General features: G+C 47.5%; 1 protein-coding gene across 1 annotated transcript; it reads left to right on the forward strand.

The window, feature by feature from the left end:
• The first annotated feature begins 14,175 nt into the window (after positions 1-14,175).
• On the forward strand, positions 14,176-16,526 carry NOG (noggin). Its single transcript, XM_027808259.2, has one exon. The coding sequence runs from the start codon at positions 15,223-15,225 to the stop codon at positions 15,892-15,894; it is 672 nt and encodes a 223-aa protein (XP_027664060.2). The 5' UTR covers positions 14,176-15,222; the 3' UTR covers positions 15,895-16,526.
• Positions 16,527-17,314: the final 788 nt, after the last annotated feature.

A 17,314-nucleotide genomic window follows, 5' to 3' on the forward strand; every position in this document is an offset into this window, starting at 1 on the left:
CATTGTTAACGAGTCTAAATAGCCTGCATGTTAGCAGCCACTGAAATTAAGCAGTTTTAGACTCCACATGATGCTTAGCAGTTTATTATTAGCTTCATATTTTGTGGACTTTCATAACACACAGTCACTACCCTTTTAAAAGAAAAATCCACAGCTGTGGAAAAAATGGTGCAGTTGTGCTGTACGTATTCCTCTGCGGCCTTTCTGTCCCTGTCCTAATCTGCTGAGCTGTGCTGGAGAAAGCAAAGAGCCCAGCGCAGCAGTGCACTAACACTTGTGTGCTGCTTCAACAGTTTGAGGAGTGAGTAGGTAGTCTGATCAGCTGGGTTGTCATTAGTCAGGAGTGAGTACTGCCCGGACGGTGGTGACGTTGCCATCTGGGCAGTGCCCGCCCGGGTGTGGGAGCATCTCCTCCAGCTCCTGGTGCTGACTTTGCCCCAGTCTATGGCCACAGAGCTTGTCCTTCCCCTGCGACCTCTGAAAGGCCATTGGAAAACTATGGGCAGCATGAGTGGTCATGACTTAAATCTTCCAACCTGAACAAATACACAGCTCTGGCTCTACCTGCACCCTCTAGGCTGGCAAGAAGGCATGGGCTGGAAGTGCAAATTAGCGTACTTTGAAGGTGGTTTTGGTGTGAATTGATGGGGGGCAGGCAAAAACACTTGCAGGAGCACTGAGGCTACAGATTAAAACAAATTGGGAGATTAAAAAAACCCTGGATTTGTGCATCCAGTTTTACTGGAAATGACATTGAGACACTTTTTGAAAGAAGTGACAGATACTGGAAGTTGAATGGCCCCAGTAAGAGTGTTGGTTCTGGGAGATGAACACAGGTAAGACCTGCCTTTTTGGATGTGCTTTGGCAGGAGATAAAGTTGGCAGAGCTAAGCTGACAGTGAGTGCTTTAAAAATGCCATCCTGGCCCTTTCAGTTCTCTGGGTAATGCGTTCCCTCGGGCTGTGTGACTGCACACAGCCACACACCTTTAAGTACTTCCTTGCTGGTTTTGAGTATTGGCTCATGTTCTTCTTTAGTTGCCTGGAGGCAGGTTTGTAAATTACCCACTGAGGCTTATTTTGCTTATGTGATTTCTTGAAACATGGTTAAACTTAGATATTTAGTCAGTATCTTTGTCTCTTTAAAGACGTTCTGTTCTATTTTGCTCTTGCTATTAGCTTTTGGGTTTCACAGAAACTTGTGAAAGCCTCTTGGCCACCAGATCTGCAGTACAAGTCTGCTTGCCGTAAAGACTGGCCGCCGACTTGCTAAACGTGTGCTGTTTTTCAGGGTGCCTCTTCGCCCCTATTTCATCAACTGAACTTTGTTGGCGACAGTAAACAGGTAGCTAAATGCCTATTCAGTGAGTGGCCTGCCAAGTTACCGATGCAAGCATATTTTTGTAAAGAAATATGCAGCTCAACTTGTGGTGGCCATTGAGAAGCTGAGCTGCAAAAACATCAACACCACAAGGACACAATATTTTTCTCCTGATTACAACACGCTCATTTATTTTGGAATTCTTATGCCAGCTGAGGACTACAGGGCAGTGACAGTAGAAGAGTTGTCCAGATGCCAAGGAAAAGAGAGAGCTGTATATGTACTCCTGTCCTGAAATGGTAGAGGGTAGGGAGAAAGGCTGGGTAATGACTTGAAGGAATACATTTCCATGAACTTTTCAAGGGAGTCCGCAGATTGCTCCCACAGCAGACACCTGCAATACTTTGAAAATATGTATAAAATCCAGCTGATTACTAAATTCTCTGGACTGCTTGTTCACTTTGCAGAGATCAGCAGATTCAGAACAACTTTTCCTTTAAAATTAAGAGAAGTGATTACCTTTCAAATGACCTGGGAAAGCCATCACTTAATAAGGTACCGGTGGTGAGAGCAATCCCTATAGCTTGTATTCCTAGGGCCTGAGAGAGTGGGCTCTTCACATCTGACTGGGTTGGCCAGGCAGCAGTACAGAGAATAAACAAATAACTATAATAGAGACTTTGTTTTGTTTTAGGTGGAAAACTCAAGCTGCCATGTCCTTCCGTAGTATATGTAGGCAGGTTTTTTACCTCTTAATATGGGATCATTTCTGTATGGAGGCAACCTCTCCAGCACTCAGCATTATTTAAAACAGATTCACTGGCAGTTCACAGCACTGACTTTTTGAAAGAGACTGCATTCATCAAAATGTACAGAGCACAGGCTGTATAGCATAGTGCACAGGCTGTACAGATATTTTTTTCTGGGTCTTACTACAGTATCTGTATCTTTTAAGCCTTCTCTTGAAAGCGTTTTTTTCTGTTTTATCTGAAAAAAAAATTATGAGCATAGGTGCTGAGGCACAGGTGTGCTGAAGCAAACCAGCAGACAGTACTGTTCCATTGTCTTTCTTCTGTCATACCATCTGTTACCTCATGGTTTTAATTTATGCTATGAAGGCAGGGATGCCTTTTTCTTACACATTTGTAGAATACCAAACATGGTCAGTCCATGTGCAAGCTTTTAGGTACTGTGATAATACAAATAATAAATCTTTGAAAGGATATATTTTTTAATCTTCTAGTATCACCATGGGTGTGATGTCATTTTATGGCTGGAGAACCAAGACATAGATGATCTACAGTCAAAATTATCGAGTATCCCCTAATTGTGGGTGTGCTTATTCAAGCCACCTAAGAGCTGGTATTTCATATCAGGACTTTTTATGTTCAAAGCACAGTTCCAGTTGGCTTGAATTGCAGCTGTTGTGAATGCACGCCCTGCTATGAATGGAGTCCCAACTGAGGCTGCATAGCTTAAGCATTGTCGAAAATGAGACATACACATTAGTGGCCACCTGTGGAAGAGTTTTCAGTGGTTTATATGCTACTGCACAGGGATTCTTTGGCAGAACTCAGAGAATTCATTTTTTTGTGACGATGGTCAGTTCCTGCAAGTATTGCCTTTATCTTCTTGCAATCTTCTGCTTCATTCACTACTCAGCATCTAATTACTGTAATAAACCAGAGAGAGTCCTATTTCTGCAATAGTCTCCTTTCGTTGCATATTCATTGACAGGTATACGATCGGCGAGCTCCAAAGATGAAAAAAGAAGGCCACACACTGGCTATAGAAGTACAGCGGGAACAGACAGCGTTTGCTCAAGTAGTGAAAAGATGCAGCGTGAAGTGTGAGAACAATTCAGGGCCATTTCTCAGACACTAATGGCACATGATAGAACATGCTTCATTTCCAAAAATGTGCTTCCTCCACATGAAGGCCCTTCAGCTTCATTCCTTTATATATCACGCTTTTGACTGAAGGCAGTTGAAGGTCCTCTATCCCCAGGATTAGTATTTGAGAATTCAGCTAAAATAGTGAGAAGCTCCACAAAAGCAACAATTACATTAAATTTAGAAGGCTGCTTCTGAAGTAAATTTTGTCTGTGTAGTATTTCCTTGCTGCAAGGATTACTTTGAGAAGTTGAGCAGAGAGCAACCAGTATTTCACACACTGCACAACTGTTCCCTGTAGCTACAGTTCTTATTTTGTCATGTTTGTTGCCAGCTGATAAAGCAGCGCTGTTGAGTTTTGCTGTTGTCTTTCATGAAGCTTTGATTTGGATCTCCCTTTCTAATTGATGACTAACTTCTACTGTAATGAAATTAGACGATGCTATGAAATCCATGAGGCCCCATGGCCTCTCTCTGCCAACATGATACTCTTACAAAAGACAGGAGACAGTCTTAAGCAGGGAAAGTGGAGCCCTCTTCTCAGTTTTGCTGTTTTGTGACATTGGACAAGCCGGTTTGGTACTTTGTGTGCTTTTATCTTCTCACTTTTCATCTGTGGAATCTATTGAGAAGATCCAGAATCCAGACCTGGAGCTGCCATTCAACACATGCACAATGCCTCCTGCAAAGGGATCCTGATTACACTGCACTAGCGTTCACCTGATACATTTAGCTGAAAAAGCAAGGTGAACTGATGGAAGAGGCTGAACTCGACAGAATAATCACTGAGCAAGCGCTGAGTACACATAGCATGGTGCAGAAAACATGTGCCGGTTTGTATGAAATCTGTTGGATTCTCTTCCCAGTGTCTGTGATACATCTCTTTAGAACACCACGGCTGTCCTTCTATACCACTGTATATGTGTTCTTGATGTTCTGAAAATTTCCAAAACAGCCTTTCAACAAGGAGCCATTATTTTCCGACGTGCTCGGTCCATGATACAATAGTCTTCTCTCCTTGTACAAAATGGCTTCTTTGCCCAGTGAATGATGTAGTTTGAGCCAATCAACTCAAAGTCAAGTTGCATTGTGTCAAGTGTGGCACAGCAGGGTTTTAAAGCACTGCCTGGGATTTCAGAGCTCTGAGTTCAGACCATCCCCGCTCAGGTGGTGACTGGCTGCACCTGTACCAGGAATGAGCCGTGCAGCCCCGCGGGAGAACAGTTAGGCTGGCCTGGGCCTTGGGTGAGAGTCAGACAGGGTCCTCGGGCTAGGCAAACCCTGCGGTTCGCTGCCAGCTGTTCTGTGTCACAGCTCAGCATCTGGCTCTTCCCCTGCACACACTGTAGTTTTGCCACTGGTTTGAGCAAGCATTCAAGCTTGAGTCCAGTTCCTGCTGACTTAATAAACATGACCTATGCCAGGACAGTGATTCAGTGACAGGAATCTGGAAGGAAGCTATTCCCTGAAGGGTTTGTTCCTCTCGGAGACTGGCATTCGTTGGTGCTCAGTGGCAGCAGCATCCCTTCTCGGGATACCTATGTGTGTAGGCACACTCACGTCTGCTGCCTCTGAGTATGCTTTTTCAGCAGCTAAACAAACAGGGATCTAAGGGAATCAAGAGGCTCAGTTGCTCTTTGTTGCTGTCTTTTGGAAGACTCTGTTGCCCATTAAAATCCACGTGAGCTTTTTCTGTTACTTCACAGGCTTCTTGAATGAAGCCCTTTCCAATGTCAGGATGTAAGCTGCAGGATCAGGCTCTTACCTTGAAAATCTGCACGCTAAGCTCCTCATATCTTATCTATATAGCTGTTGAACTGATCAATAAACACTCTAGTTACATTTACCCTCCCAAGCTGCGGGATCATGCACCACTGCCATTGAAAAGGCTGAATGATTTGCCCCGGTTCATGCTTCTGAATAAAATTGACAGCTATGAGATGGAAATGTTCGGCTCTTTTTTTTTTTAATTTGCTGCAGGAAAGATTTATCAGACAGAGGTGAAGTCTTTGACCCAGTTTTGTCCCGCTGGGGTCTCTCTGCACGCCTTTACAAGCTACAGAGGGAAAGGAGTCCCAGGCACTGCTATTTCAGGTATCTGTCACTCTCCCAGTGACAGCCACCACAGCCCAGCAAGCCAGGGGTGCCTGGGACTGCTCGCTGTCCCTGCATTGCGGCCTGAGCAGAGCCCTGGTGCAGGATGCGTCCCGGCCGGCCTCGGCACGCTCCCGCCATCCCCAAGCAGGGAGCCCGGGCACCTCGAGGTGCCATCCCCTCGCACTGAGCAGGCAGGAGGCCTCGGGGGGCTGCCGCTGCCAGCTGGAGCCTGAATGGCTCCGCCAGCCCCCGGGGCAACTCGTGGGGACCCTCACTGGGGGGAGCACGGGATGGGATGGGGGTAGGAGGGCCCGGGGGCTAGCAGGGGCTAGTGGGGAGGGCTGAGTGTGGCCCAGGCGAGGGCTGTGCGCCACGCAGGGTGCCGGCGGTCCGCGGGCCTGGGGGCAGGGCGGCTGTCTATTTTTAGTGAGGGTTTTATAGAGTGGATCCCTGCGGTCTGGCTCCACACTGAAATATTGTCCTAGTCTCAATGACATAAACACAGGGCCAGCCTGTGATCCTGGCGCCAGCTTCAGCTTAGGGAATGTGAATGAAAGTACCAGTGGGGTCCAGGCAAGAAGGAGAAGAAAAAAATCCCGACTGTAATTACAAATAAATCCCAAACCCTTTCGCTCTCATGGCTCACTTAGTACAGCAAATAGCCTCTGATTCTCTACAAATAAGTCCCAGCTTAGTTACTGACAGATCTACCAAGAGGCAGTTAATGGAATAATGACTAAGGGAAGCTTAGGGTAATTTACAAACAGTTCCCAGTGTTGGAGGGCGATTGCCCCCACCTCGCCCCCTGCCCTGCTCCCCCCAGGTCCTGCAGCAGTAAGCCACTGGGCAAGACCTAAGCCTAGGCACACAAGGGCTCTCAGGCTGGTGGGGGAAAGCTGCTTATTTATTTATTTAAGAGATCTAACACAGAATGATGACAGGCAGACTCTGATATCTGGAGCTGAATTGTCCCCCTAGAGAGAGTGATTTAGGTTAGGGTCTGCAGAGAAAGGTTATTCCTGCCTTCTTTTTTGATGGGAAAAGTGGAGAGATATTAAGTCAAAGTGGCATAAAAAGCCATCTCTGCCATGAGACATTTTAAATGCAGCGGTGTTCCTTTTGCTACTTTTTCTGTTACAAAGGCATACCTCTTCTCTGAATCCCTTGTCAAGTCTGTTTCAATACCTAATATTTGAGTTAAAGTGCTCAGTTTGCTTACAAAAGTTAGCCTTCATGTTCAGTGTATGGAGAACTCTTGTGGAACTTCCACAGTGGTAAGGGCAACACTCTTTTCTGTTTGGTTTTGATCTTTTTGTAAATGAAAACAGAATAGTGTTCCAAAGACACATTGACTTATCAAGAATGGGAGTAATGGAAAGGCTGTTCCTACATGGGAACAATTGCACATGCATGCACACGCATATAGAGAGAGGGAAAACAAATCCAAATAATGGTTAAAATATGGGCCATTGTGTCTGGCATCTTATTGAACTGCTGATGTGTTCATTATGCAAACAAGTACTTTAAAAGGTGATGCGGCTTCAGAAGGCTTGCTAAGCAGCATCAGTTGAAGTCCTCTTATTTCAATGTTGCTTGAAAGAAAATGATCCTAAGACCAAGGGGTATGTGGGAAAGTCTAGCTGATCGTGAGTCCTATGATAGGTTGTTTTTTCTTACTATGCCATCTTAGACTTTCCAAGTATTTGTATTAATAGGAGAAGGGTAATGGTTGCTTGTTAATATTTTTGATGAAAAAAAAAAAACAAAACAAAACACCAAAGTCCTTACTCAGGCTTATCAAAGGAAGTTTGACTATACGTAAGTGATGCTTTGCTGTGAGAAAAGTAGCAATTTGTGACCACTTCTTTCTTTGCTTGCTGTGGGGCTGTTTGTCTTATACTCCTAGTATACCCTATATACCCTGTGTCAATTCTCCTTTAGAGATGGTGGTGGTGTGGGATGTTGCTCTATACCCAAGAATGGCTCTGAAAGCTTTTAACTCTATCCTGTAATTGATGTGTTGTGTAAACTGCAATAAAGGAAGGATATTAAAAAAAAAAAAGGAGGGGAACAACATATTTAATGAGGAAGAGTAAACACACCCAAGATGTAACTGTAGATATAAGAAAAATAAAAGCAGCTGGGGGGCTTCTGAGACATTGTTTGTCTTGAAAGTGATGAGAAGAGGCACCATCAAAAGACTTGTTTTACTACAGTCATGCTTCATTATGGGGAAGGAGAGTGTGGGGAAGGGGAGGGGTGGGGGTTCCCTACGTGACCAGGTTGCCAGAAGAGAGAACCTAACTCGTTTGCATGGCCTAATTAATCCCTGAACTCAGTCAAAGCCTGAGTCAGAGGGAGAGAGCAAATGTCAGACCTGTGTCTGGGAAGCCTAGATTCATTATTTTACTCGCCTGGGTCCCTTTGCCTTCACAAGCAAAGACTTGAAACTCCCAAGCCAAAGAAACACATCCCAGAGATTCATACTGAACATGAGCAGGTTTGGAATCAGTCTCCTTTGTCTATGTTTCTGTATCTGAACTAATCCCATACCCCCATGTGTGTGTCTGCCTCATCATTTGTGAGAGAAAGGGGAAATCATTCCATTTGCCACTGAAGTTACAGGTTTCTTTGAAAAGTATCCTATTGAAGATACAGCTTTTCACAGCCAGCCCTGCCACTGGGAGTTTGTATTTTGTGACATTTTGTTAGTGGCTGCAAAGATAATGCTCTGCACACAACTTTGGCTGATCATTGTGATCTTTTGAAGAGATCAGATTCCCTAAAGGGATAAAGCATAAGAAGCGGGAAAGAAGTGGTAAATACAAAATGCTGGGGAAAGACATGCAGTTTAATCTTTTTCTAGTTATTTAAACTCCTTTATCCTTGCAGATACTCTAGCCAGAGCAAATTTGAAGACTGCCTAATAAAGCAGCAGTTCTGAATTTGTGGGATCTTCCTCTGCTGCATTTATTCTTGAAGCAAAACTATAGTCAGGAGTTGTTTTACATATTGGGCTAAATTCTGCTCTTTTATTACCTTGTAGCCAAAACACTTGTGAGCACAAAGTGCAGCCATTCTAGATTTAGTCCGGGGTTTCTGAATTAGATATATTTGTGATCCTGCTCCCCCTGGCTCTCTGCTCAGGATTAGACCCTGCCTTTGGGGTTTTGTGCTTCCAAAAAACTCCTGAGTCTCTTGGAACATTTTGCCCCAGCATCTGAGGCAACATTTACTGAGTGCAAGGGACCTGGGGGCTCTGGACTTAGTTGATAGAAGTACTTCTAAAAGAAGTTTAATTTTCCTTCATTCATAACCAACAGGCTAAATATGATGTAATGGGATTTATTTTTTCCTCTTCACCCCCACTGGAGCCAGGAAAATGAAGTAGTTCAGAGAAAAGGGGTTGTCATTTTCAGTCAAGCAGCCATTCATCACATAGCATTAGACAATTAGCAATAAAACATTTGAAGGGCTCCATTGGTGCTAAAAGGGCGAGGGGGTCTTTTTAAATATCAGAGGTGGGAAATGTTATGTATCAGGGTTATTCAGTAGCTGGCATCGATGAATCACTCACATGCACACAGGGCTTGTTTGGGGGGTTGCTGTATTTTTCAGTTCATTGAATCCCTGTCACTCAGTTGTCTTTAGTGTTTCATAAAAAAGGAATAATAAAAACTTGGTTTATCTCAGTAGTTGTTTATCTTAATAAGCAGGCTGGCAAAAAAAGGATAAATGCATTCCTACTTGTCATGTGTGTATATATGTAATATATGCTGCTACAGGGAGTTTGTTTGGATAAACAATGTTGCCTGTGTGGAAATTCAGATCCCTGTCAGGAGCCATTGCTTGTAAATATAAGTGTCATTTTTTAACATAAAAAATACCTTGGTTTCTGTTTCATGTTTGCCAGTTCTCCGACTGGCCTCTCTCTCTATAATGAATTGGTCTGCAAACTGTGAGACGCTTAACCGGCTCTGGTCTCTTCTCTTGACTGCTGAGATGTTAGTATTTGGCACAAAAAGCAGGATAGTTAGGTGGGGTAGAGGAGGGGGAGGAATTAGAAGAACCTTGGGTTTCCTCTGTTGCAAACCTTTTGCGTAAATAAATAAATAAATAAAAAGACCTAATTCCTCCAAGTGGGGTTGCAGCCAAGAAAACTGTTCTGAGAGATTCAGATTTACGGCAGAAGACGCTGCTGAGAGAAAAAGCGAGAAACAGAGACAGTGGAGTTCCACCTCCCATGATATATAGAGCCAAGGGGAGGTATAAATACCCGTCACTTCCCGGACCCTCTTTTAAAAAAAAGACAAACACCCAGGATCCTGTCTCTGGCTGGCTTGCAGCAAGGCGCCCTCATAAAAGCTAAGATAAACAGTTTATCAGCAGATGAATGCACAAGCTCTGTTCTAAAGACAAAAGTCTATACCTTAGGAAAAATGCAGGAGCAAGAGGAGTGGGCTGAGTATCAAGGAGGCTCAGTATTTTAGGAGCAAGAATGACATGAAATGAGAAAAATAGAGCAATTCTTTAAGGACCTTGCAAGAATTTATTCTCTTCTTTTACAGCCTCGTCTTTTTTTTTTCTTTTTTTTTTTTTTTTTTTTTTAGATAATGGATACATCTCCACGTATAGCTGTACTTAAAGTCTAAGAAATAACTAGCTTGTTTTATTTGGGAGGGTTTCCTTTTTTTTTTTTTTTTTTTGCTTTTTTTCATTGCTTTAATGCATCAGTCATCTTAGAATTTACTCCACTATAAAACATTCATCCCAGAGCTTAGTTTCAAAATACAAATTATTTATACATCATTTATCACTGCAGATACAGGTTCTTGGCTAAATGTATCCTTCCCTGTCTCCATTCTGTTGGGATTTCAAGGTAGAACTTTGCTCTCTCAACAAATGTTTACCTTCCATGTGATTCATAACTGTTTTCTTTCAGAGCAGCTGATCACCTGCTAATATTGTGCAGTCTGTTAATACGATGGTTGTTCTGTGGCCCTTTCTGTAAATCAGGAAAAGGGCAGGGAAATGGATGAAGTACCTTGAGACGCAGCACCACATTCCAAAGGTCCAGCAAGATCTCCCTGAGTCTTTCCAGACTAAAGAATACAGCTTAAAAGCAGTAGAACAGTGATTTTCTACCTGTGGTGCATGGATTCCTGGGTGAGGTCATACCGGACCTTTGATAGCTAATAAGGTAGACTGGGTAGATTGCCATAAGGCATATATATATGAACTATGTAAAATGCCTGAAAGTTGTGCATCTCCTTTAGAATTTTTTTAGGGACTCACAGTTTAAAAAAAAAGGTAGAAAATTAATCCGTAAGGATTTTCTTACAAAATATATAGGGGTGTGACCAAGGAAGAGGGAGCTGGTCTAGCAGCTCATTAGACCTAAAACTTAAAATTTGTCTGCTCTATCAATCACAAGTTTCCTCTATAATTTTAGTAAAAAACTGGATTCTTTGCTCTGCATTGATACGGATTTACTGGTAGCATCTAATCAAACTCTCCAACATCTCGGTGCAAGAGGCAAGGATTAGCATTCCTGCTCTACAAACAAGGAAAGCACAAAGCTATGCAATTTATTGCCCAAAGCCATATGAGAAATCCGCATGAGAGCTGGGCAGAGGACTCACTCAGTTATGTTGTTGGTTTTCCTTTTTTTAAGAAACAATCCTTGTTTCATGCCAATGGATTTTTCAAAGTAAGAAGTGAAAAGCAATGAGATCGTGAATTAGATCTTAATTTGAATGATCTTTAGTGTAGGGGAAAAAAGAACAACTGTGAGGAAGCCTCCACTCCTAAGGAAGGCACAGCTCTTCTGAGCATACCTGGCATATTTCTTCCTCATCCCAGTTTTTTAGTGTTTTATTACTTTCTGTGACATTCCCTCCGTGTTTTAGAGTATTCCATGCGTCAAGCTTGAGACTGTTGCTCATAGACCAGACTGATTCGACACCATGGGCTGAACTCAGTGGGATGTCCCTGAGCACTGGGTCAGGTGAAGTAGGTCAGGCCATTTTCTGTTAGTAGAATTAATGGGAAACAAATCTATTCTGAATTCTTTCTGTGCATCCTTGCTGTTGCAGACTGAAAACAGATCCTTACATAATGTGTTTTCAGAGCTGTGCCTCCAGAGTCATAAGCAGAGCAGTGCAGGCTGCATACCTCTTCTCTCCTCATCAGAGATGTGACCCTGCAGAAGTGGCATCTTACTCTTGCCCACATTGGCTTCCTGTGTGCCTGGAAGGTCATATTTGCCTTGTCTACTGAAAAAACACATTTTTACTACTGACAGCACTCCAGAACCAATAAAGCTGAGGCAAAGGGAGTTGTTTTCTCCTCTGCTTCATGCACCATTGCCAGTAGAGTGACCAGCTAAGGCCTCTATGAGCTGCTGGCCTCTGTCCCTATCCCAGGAGGGGCTGGCATCATGCACAGAGTCTGGATCAGGCCCTTTACCTCCAGGTCTCATTTACTGCTGTTTTCAGCAAACCCTGAAATAAACCATTTTCTTTTCCCTCTGACCCAGAGGCTTCTGGCAGAGTTGTTACTGGCAGCTCTTCCCCAGTCCTGCTATCAGCCATTCCACCAAGAAATTCTTGGGCCACAAGTGACTTCTGTCACTTCTGCATCCCTCGAGCTTTCACAGCCATGCCAGCTGCCTGGTGCACCCTGTATGGACACCTGCGCTTGAGGAATTACTGAGCCCCAGCCTGCTCTGCTCAGACCAAATCTCTGTACCTTAAAGAGGCAGTCTGTCTGAACCAGCCTCTTTCCAGAAAACACTTCCTCCTCCAGGTAACCCAGGTCAGGAGAGAAAGGTCTTCGAGTGCTTGCTGAAGTTCACAGTGTTGAGTGTAGAATCCTAAACACAGCTGGCGTGAAGTAGACAGGACATAGGCCTGACAGGCTTTATTTTTAGACTTGGAGACTGGTAATTAAAGAATTGTTTTCAAATACCAGCTGAGTAAAACTGGATTTATTACTAATGAAGAAATACAAGACATTAGGTGTAACTTCTGAATTTTTGCTTTCTGTTCAAAACGCTGTTATTTTAACCAAGTATTGTTATTTGTGCCTTTGTGTTTAGACAAGGTGGTTTAAAAGTGGATTACAAAATATATGCAGTGACTTACAGGTGACTTACTGGCTGGAGGTAGGAGCATAGTGAAGGAAGACAGAGAAAGAGACAGACAGGCACCCCAAAAAAAACATTAACACCTTGTTAGGATTCATCAGCCACCCTCACAACTGCTCCCTCCTGAAACCAGTCACATCAATCCTTCCCAGAACCACAGATCAGCTGACGAGCTTTGAGTGCGGGCTTATGCGCCAGTGTGTTAAGAAACATTTTGTCCCACAGGGTGGGCAAAAATATGGGCTGTGTGTGAATAATGGAGGGATGAATAAAGTCTCCCCAGCTCCGGCTGGTGATGGAGGAGCAGCTTCCGCAGGCTGCCTGCCAGGAGGCAGGAGTGGAGCCATGGTGTGAACAGGCCAAGACCTCGTGAGAACCCCAGCAAGAAGCAGCTTGTGCCTGAGCTCACTCACTGGTTCTGTGCAGACCTTAGCACCTCCCTGCTCTCTCATATTCAGTTTGGCATCAAAGTCATATTCAGTTAAGTCCTGAATTCAGCAGAATGGCCGTCTTCTGTTCTTGATAAGTTTTCTACTCTTTGAATTTTGGGAAAATTTATTTTGAAAGATAAGAGGTATGGCTTTTCACTTATTACCAGGGACAACTTTTATGGCAGGTCTCAGCAATGAAAGTTTATCTGCTTCTAGATGAAGGCAGAGACCAAAATTTCCAGGTAAAAATCTCCAGCAGATCCTTGCGTGACATTGTAGTAGCAAGTGTCACCATGAGGCTCCTTCTGTGGTGTACAGCTAGGGTCAGTTTTCCATCTTCTTCATGGCATTTATTCCAGTGATGTATTATTTATCAAATGCCCTACATGCTCAGGAATAAAGCAAAATAAGAATTGTTTTAAATCTAACTTAGGGAGTGAAAGTAGTTGAAAAAATGTAGTTCATTTTTAGAAAAAACACTCAACCTGGGTAACACGATCCATGTATTACTTTCATCATGAACCTACATTTGAAGGGTCACATTTAAACAAATGCATAAATAATTTAGGCGAGATGGCTAAGCTTCAGTCCCATTAAACTCAGGCTCCTAAGTGCCTAAATAGCCTGCAGGAATGGGATTCAAGCACTTCAGGAAATTTTACTCAAACCCTAATAGAGCGTTTGCCTCCCTTCCAGCCGCGCCCGGCGAGCGCCCTCGGGCAGCCGGGAACCCCGCAGCGCAGGCCGCGTTTCCGCGCAGCTTTTCAGCCGTTTGATGCCTCTGCTGTGAGGTGGGCTACCCGCCCGCGCTGTGCGGCGCGGGGGCGGCACTGCAAGTGCTGGTTCTGCGGGGCTCCCTGGGAAGGGGCTAAGCCCGTGCTGGGAGGACCGCAGCGGAGCCTCGCAGCCCGCCGCAGCCGCTGCAGGGGGAGCGGGAGCGGAGCCACCGGGCGGCCCCCGGGGCATGTCGGACTCGGGCCGCCGGCGGGGGCCGCGGGGCTGAGCGCCGCCCGCGGGAGCCGCCGCCCCGGCACCGTGCGCCGAGCCCTGTGCGCCGCCGCGCTCCCCCGCACGGCGCCGGCAGCTTCGCCCCAGGAGCCGCCCCGAGCGCCCGAACCCGCCGCCCCGGCTCGCTCGCCCCGCGCCCACCGCCCCGGCCCGCGGCGCGGCGCCGCCAGCAGAGGGCTCGCTCCGCCCGGGAAGGCGGCCGGCGGCTGCGGCGCGGCCCCGGGGCCGCGGCCGGGCGCGGGCAGAGGAGGCGTCTGCCGCGGGCGGGCGGCCAGCGGGCGCGGCGGGCAGCGCACCGCGGGCCCATGTGCGTCGCGGGGCGAGCAGCCCCCAGCGGCCGGGCAGCGCCGGCCGCGGCGGGGGGCACAGGCGGCGGCGGGGCGAGATGCCGCTCGGGCCGCGGCCGCTGCTGCGCGGGGCGAGCGGGGGAGGCCGCGCTCCGCCGCCGCGCGGGCTGCGCGCCATGGGGTGACCGGCGCGGCGGAGCGCGGTGGCGAGGCCGAGTGAGGAGCCGGCGGCGGGGCGGGCGGAGCGGGGCCGGCCGGCGGCTGCCCCGGCGAGAGCAGCATCTCCCGGGGCGCGGCGGGCTCGCGTGAGCGGCGGCGTGCGGAAGGCGGGGGGAGGCAGCGGCGGCTCCCGCCTCAGCCTTCCCCAGCAGAGGGTGCCTGCTGGGTGGGAAGGGGGAAGCCGCGCTCTCCTGGACTTTTGTGGGAGTGGGGGTTGTGTTGTGTGTGTGGTTTTTTTTTTAAGGGGGGTGGGGTGGGTTAGGAGAGAGTCTGTGGTTTCCATGGAGATGAAGCTGAAAGTGCAGGAAATTTAAAGGCTTTGGGTCCTTGCAAAGCAGACAAACTGGTGCCAACGTGCGTGGCTGCTGTTGCTGCTGAGGAGGCTGCTTTGCAAACGGCGGAGAGGAGCGGGGAGGAAGAATCGGCAGCAACTTCTTCCATACGCACGGGCAGGCAACGAGGAGCGGCAGCGGCAAGCAGAATTTGCAACAAAAAGAGGCATCTCCCTTTCCCGGGGAGGGTGAAGAGAAGCAGCGGCAGCAGCAGCAGCAGCAGAATTTTGGAGCGGCTCCACCACGAGAAATTTTATAGAGAAGCCTGCGAGAGAGAGTTTGCAGGGGGCTTGTTCTCCGGGCTTATTAGGGGGCTGTCTTTGCCGGTGGTGCGAGGAGCGGCGGTGATCCCCCTTAAAGACAAGCTATTTTGGATATCCCCGTACAAGTTTTCTGATGTATTTGCTTGCACCTTCTTCCCCTGCTGTTTGGTGAACCCAGCCCCCCTCTCCCCCCCCTCCCCCCCCCCCCCCCACCGGTCTCCCAAGGATGGATCATTCCCAGTGCCTGGTGACTATATACGCCTTGGTGGTTCTGCTGGGTCTCCGGCTAGAGCAGGGCGCCTGCCAGCACTATCTGCACATCCGACCGGCTCCCAGCGACAACTTGCCCTTGGTGGATCTAATCGAGCACCCGGACCCTATCTTTGACCCCAAGGAGAAGGATCTTAACGAGACCTTGCTAAGGAACCTCATGGGCGGACACTTCGACCCAAACTTTATGGCTATTTCCTTGCCCGAGGACCGGCTGGGAGTGGACGATCTAGCTGAGCTGGACTTGCTGCTCAGGCAGAGACCCTCGGGAGCGATGCCCAGCGAAATCAAAGGGCTGGAGTTTTACGACGGGCTGCAGCCGGGCAAGAAGCACAGGCTGAGCAAGAAGCTGCGCAGGAAGCTGCAGATGTGGCTCTGGTCCCAGACCTTCTGCCCGGTCCTATACACGTGGAACGATCTCGGCAGCCGCTTTTGGCCCCGGTACGTCAAAGTGGGCAGCTGCTACAGTAAAAGGTCTTGTTCAGTCCCAGAAGGCATGGTTTGCAAACCTGCCAAGTCCGTGCATTTAACGATCCTGAGGTGGAGGTGCCAGCGCCGGGGAGGGCAGAGGTGCACATGGATACCCATCCAGTACCCCATCATTTCGGAGTGCAAGTGCTCCTGCTAGGGCTTGCACTTACCTTTTCTTGCCCCTTCTCCAGCGGACTCACGTGGACCTTTGCTGCAACAAAAATAAAAAAGACATTTGCTTTCTGGTTAACGTTGTAATGCACTGTAACGTGTAGGAGAATGTATATTGTGTGTATATATGGCACCGTTTTAATATACTATTAAAAGGTCAGTATTATACGTGAAATAATCAGCGTCTACTGTATTTTTAAGACTATTACCCTGATCGTTGCTAATGTATCTTTTTTTTTTTTTTTTTTTGGTATTTATATTCCTGAGAGAAGTCGCTTCGCTTTCGCGAAGTAGGTTTTTTGTTGGGGGTTTTGTGTTTTTTGTTTTTTTTTTAATAAAAGGATTAAAAAATACAAACCAAACTTTTTGATAAGAAAACGTTTTAAAGCTGTTTTCCATTATTCGGAAAGCGTGTGTGTGAGGTTTTTTTTTTCTTTTTCCTTATGGACTTTAGATTTTAAATAAAAATGAATAAACGCCTAGAGCACAACGTTATTGTAAATAGAGAGAACAGTTTGAATGACTTAATCCTATGTAAATGAAGAGTATCTGCTATTTATTCTTTATATCCTTGTAGTAAAAAGTGCAGTGCAGAATTAAAGTCAACCACTAAAACACGAGCCGTTTGGATTCTGTTTGCTTTTTGGTTTGGCCGCCTTCGGGGGGGCTTTCTTCTCTCTCCTCCTCGTTCTCCACGCTCAGCAGGACGTTTCGCGGTGGCAGGGGGAGGTGGGAACCTGCTCGCCGCTCTTCCAGGAGGGACTCTGGCACCTACACCGCAGGAGTGCGGCGGGGATCCGGCCCCTCATGTGGGGCAGGCGGGGAGCGGCTGCGGGGGGGTTCCGCTGGCCCCGCGCAGCGCTGCGCCCCCGCGGAGCCGCGCACCCACGGCCGCGCAGGCAGGGCGCGCTCGATGGCAGCTGGGTTGGGATTTTTTATTTATTTTTTTTTTAAACCGCTTGACATTTCATTTACAACGGGACACGTGTCTTTCACACCTACCATTGTGGTGGGACACTGCTGAAACTTGACCCTTGGGCTTTGGGGGTTTTCAGCGCAGACACGTTATTAGCCTGATCCTATGACAGCCTCGCACACCGCCCTGCCCGGCCGCGGTCGCCCCTCGCTGCCCGGTTAACTCTTTGGGCTCCCGCCAGCGCCGGGGCAGCTCCGCGCCCGCCCGCTGCCACCCCCGCCCCGCCGCGCCGCCCGCTCCCCCCGGCCGCCGGCTCCAGCGCTGCGGGGCGGCCCGCGGGGCTCCGCGCCGGGCAGCGGGGCACCCCCGGGGGGCGCGGCCCCGGGCCGCCGCGCTGGAAGGGCCCGGCGCGGCTGACCAAGTATTTGACTTTTACGTGCTGGGAGACCCGACGGTTCGTATCTCATAGATACCAACTGCAAAAACAAAC

Source organism: Falco cherrug, chromosome 1 (assembly GCF_023634085.1).
Source record: "Falco cherrug isolate bFalChe1 chromosome 1, bFalChe1.pri, whole genome shotgun sequence".
NCBI classification, from domain to species: Eukaryota; Metazoa; Chordata; class Aves; order Falconiformes; family Falconidae; genus Falco; species Falco cherrug.

Coding starts and splice junctions, on each gene's coding strand:
- NOG (XM_027808259.2), top strand. CDS start 15,223: ATGGATCATTCCCAGTGCCTGGTGACTATATACGCCTTGGTGGTTCTG.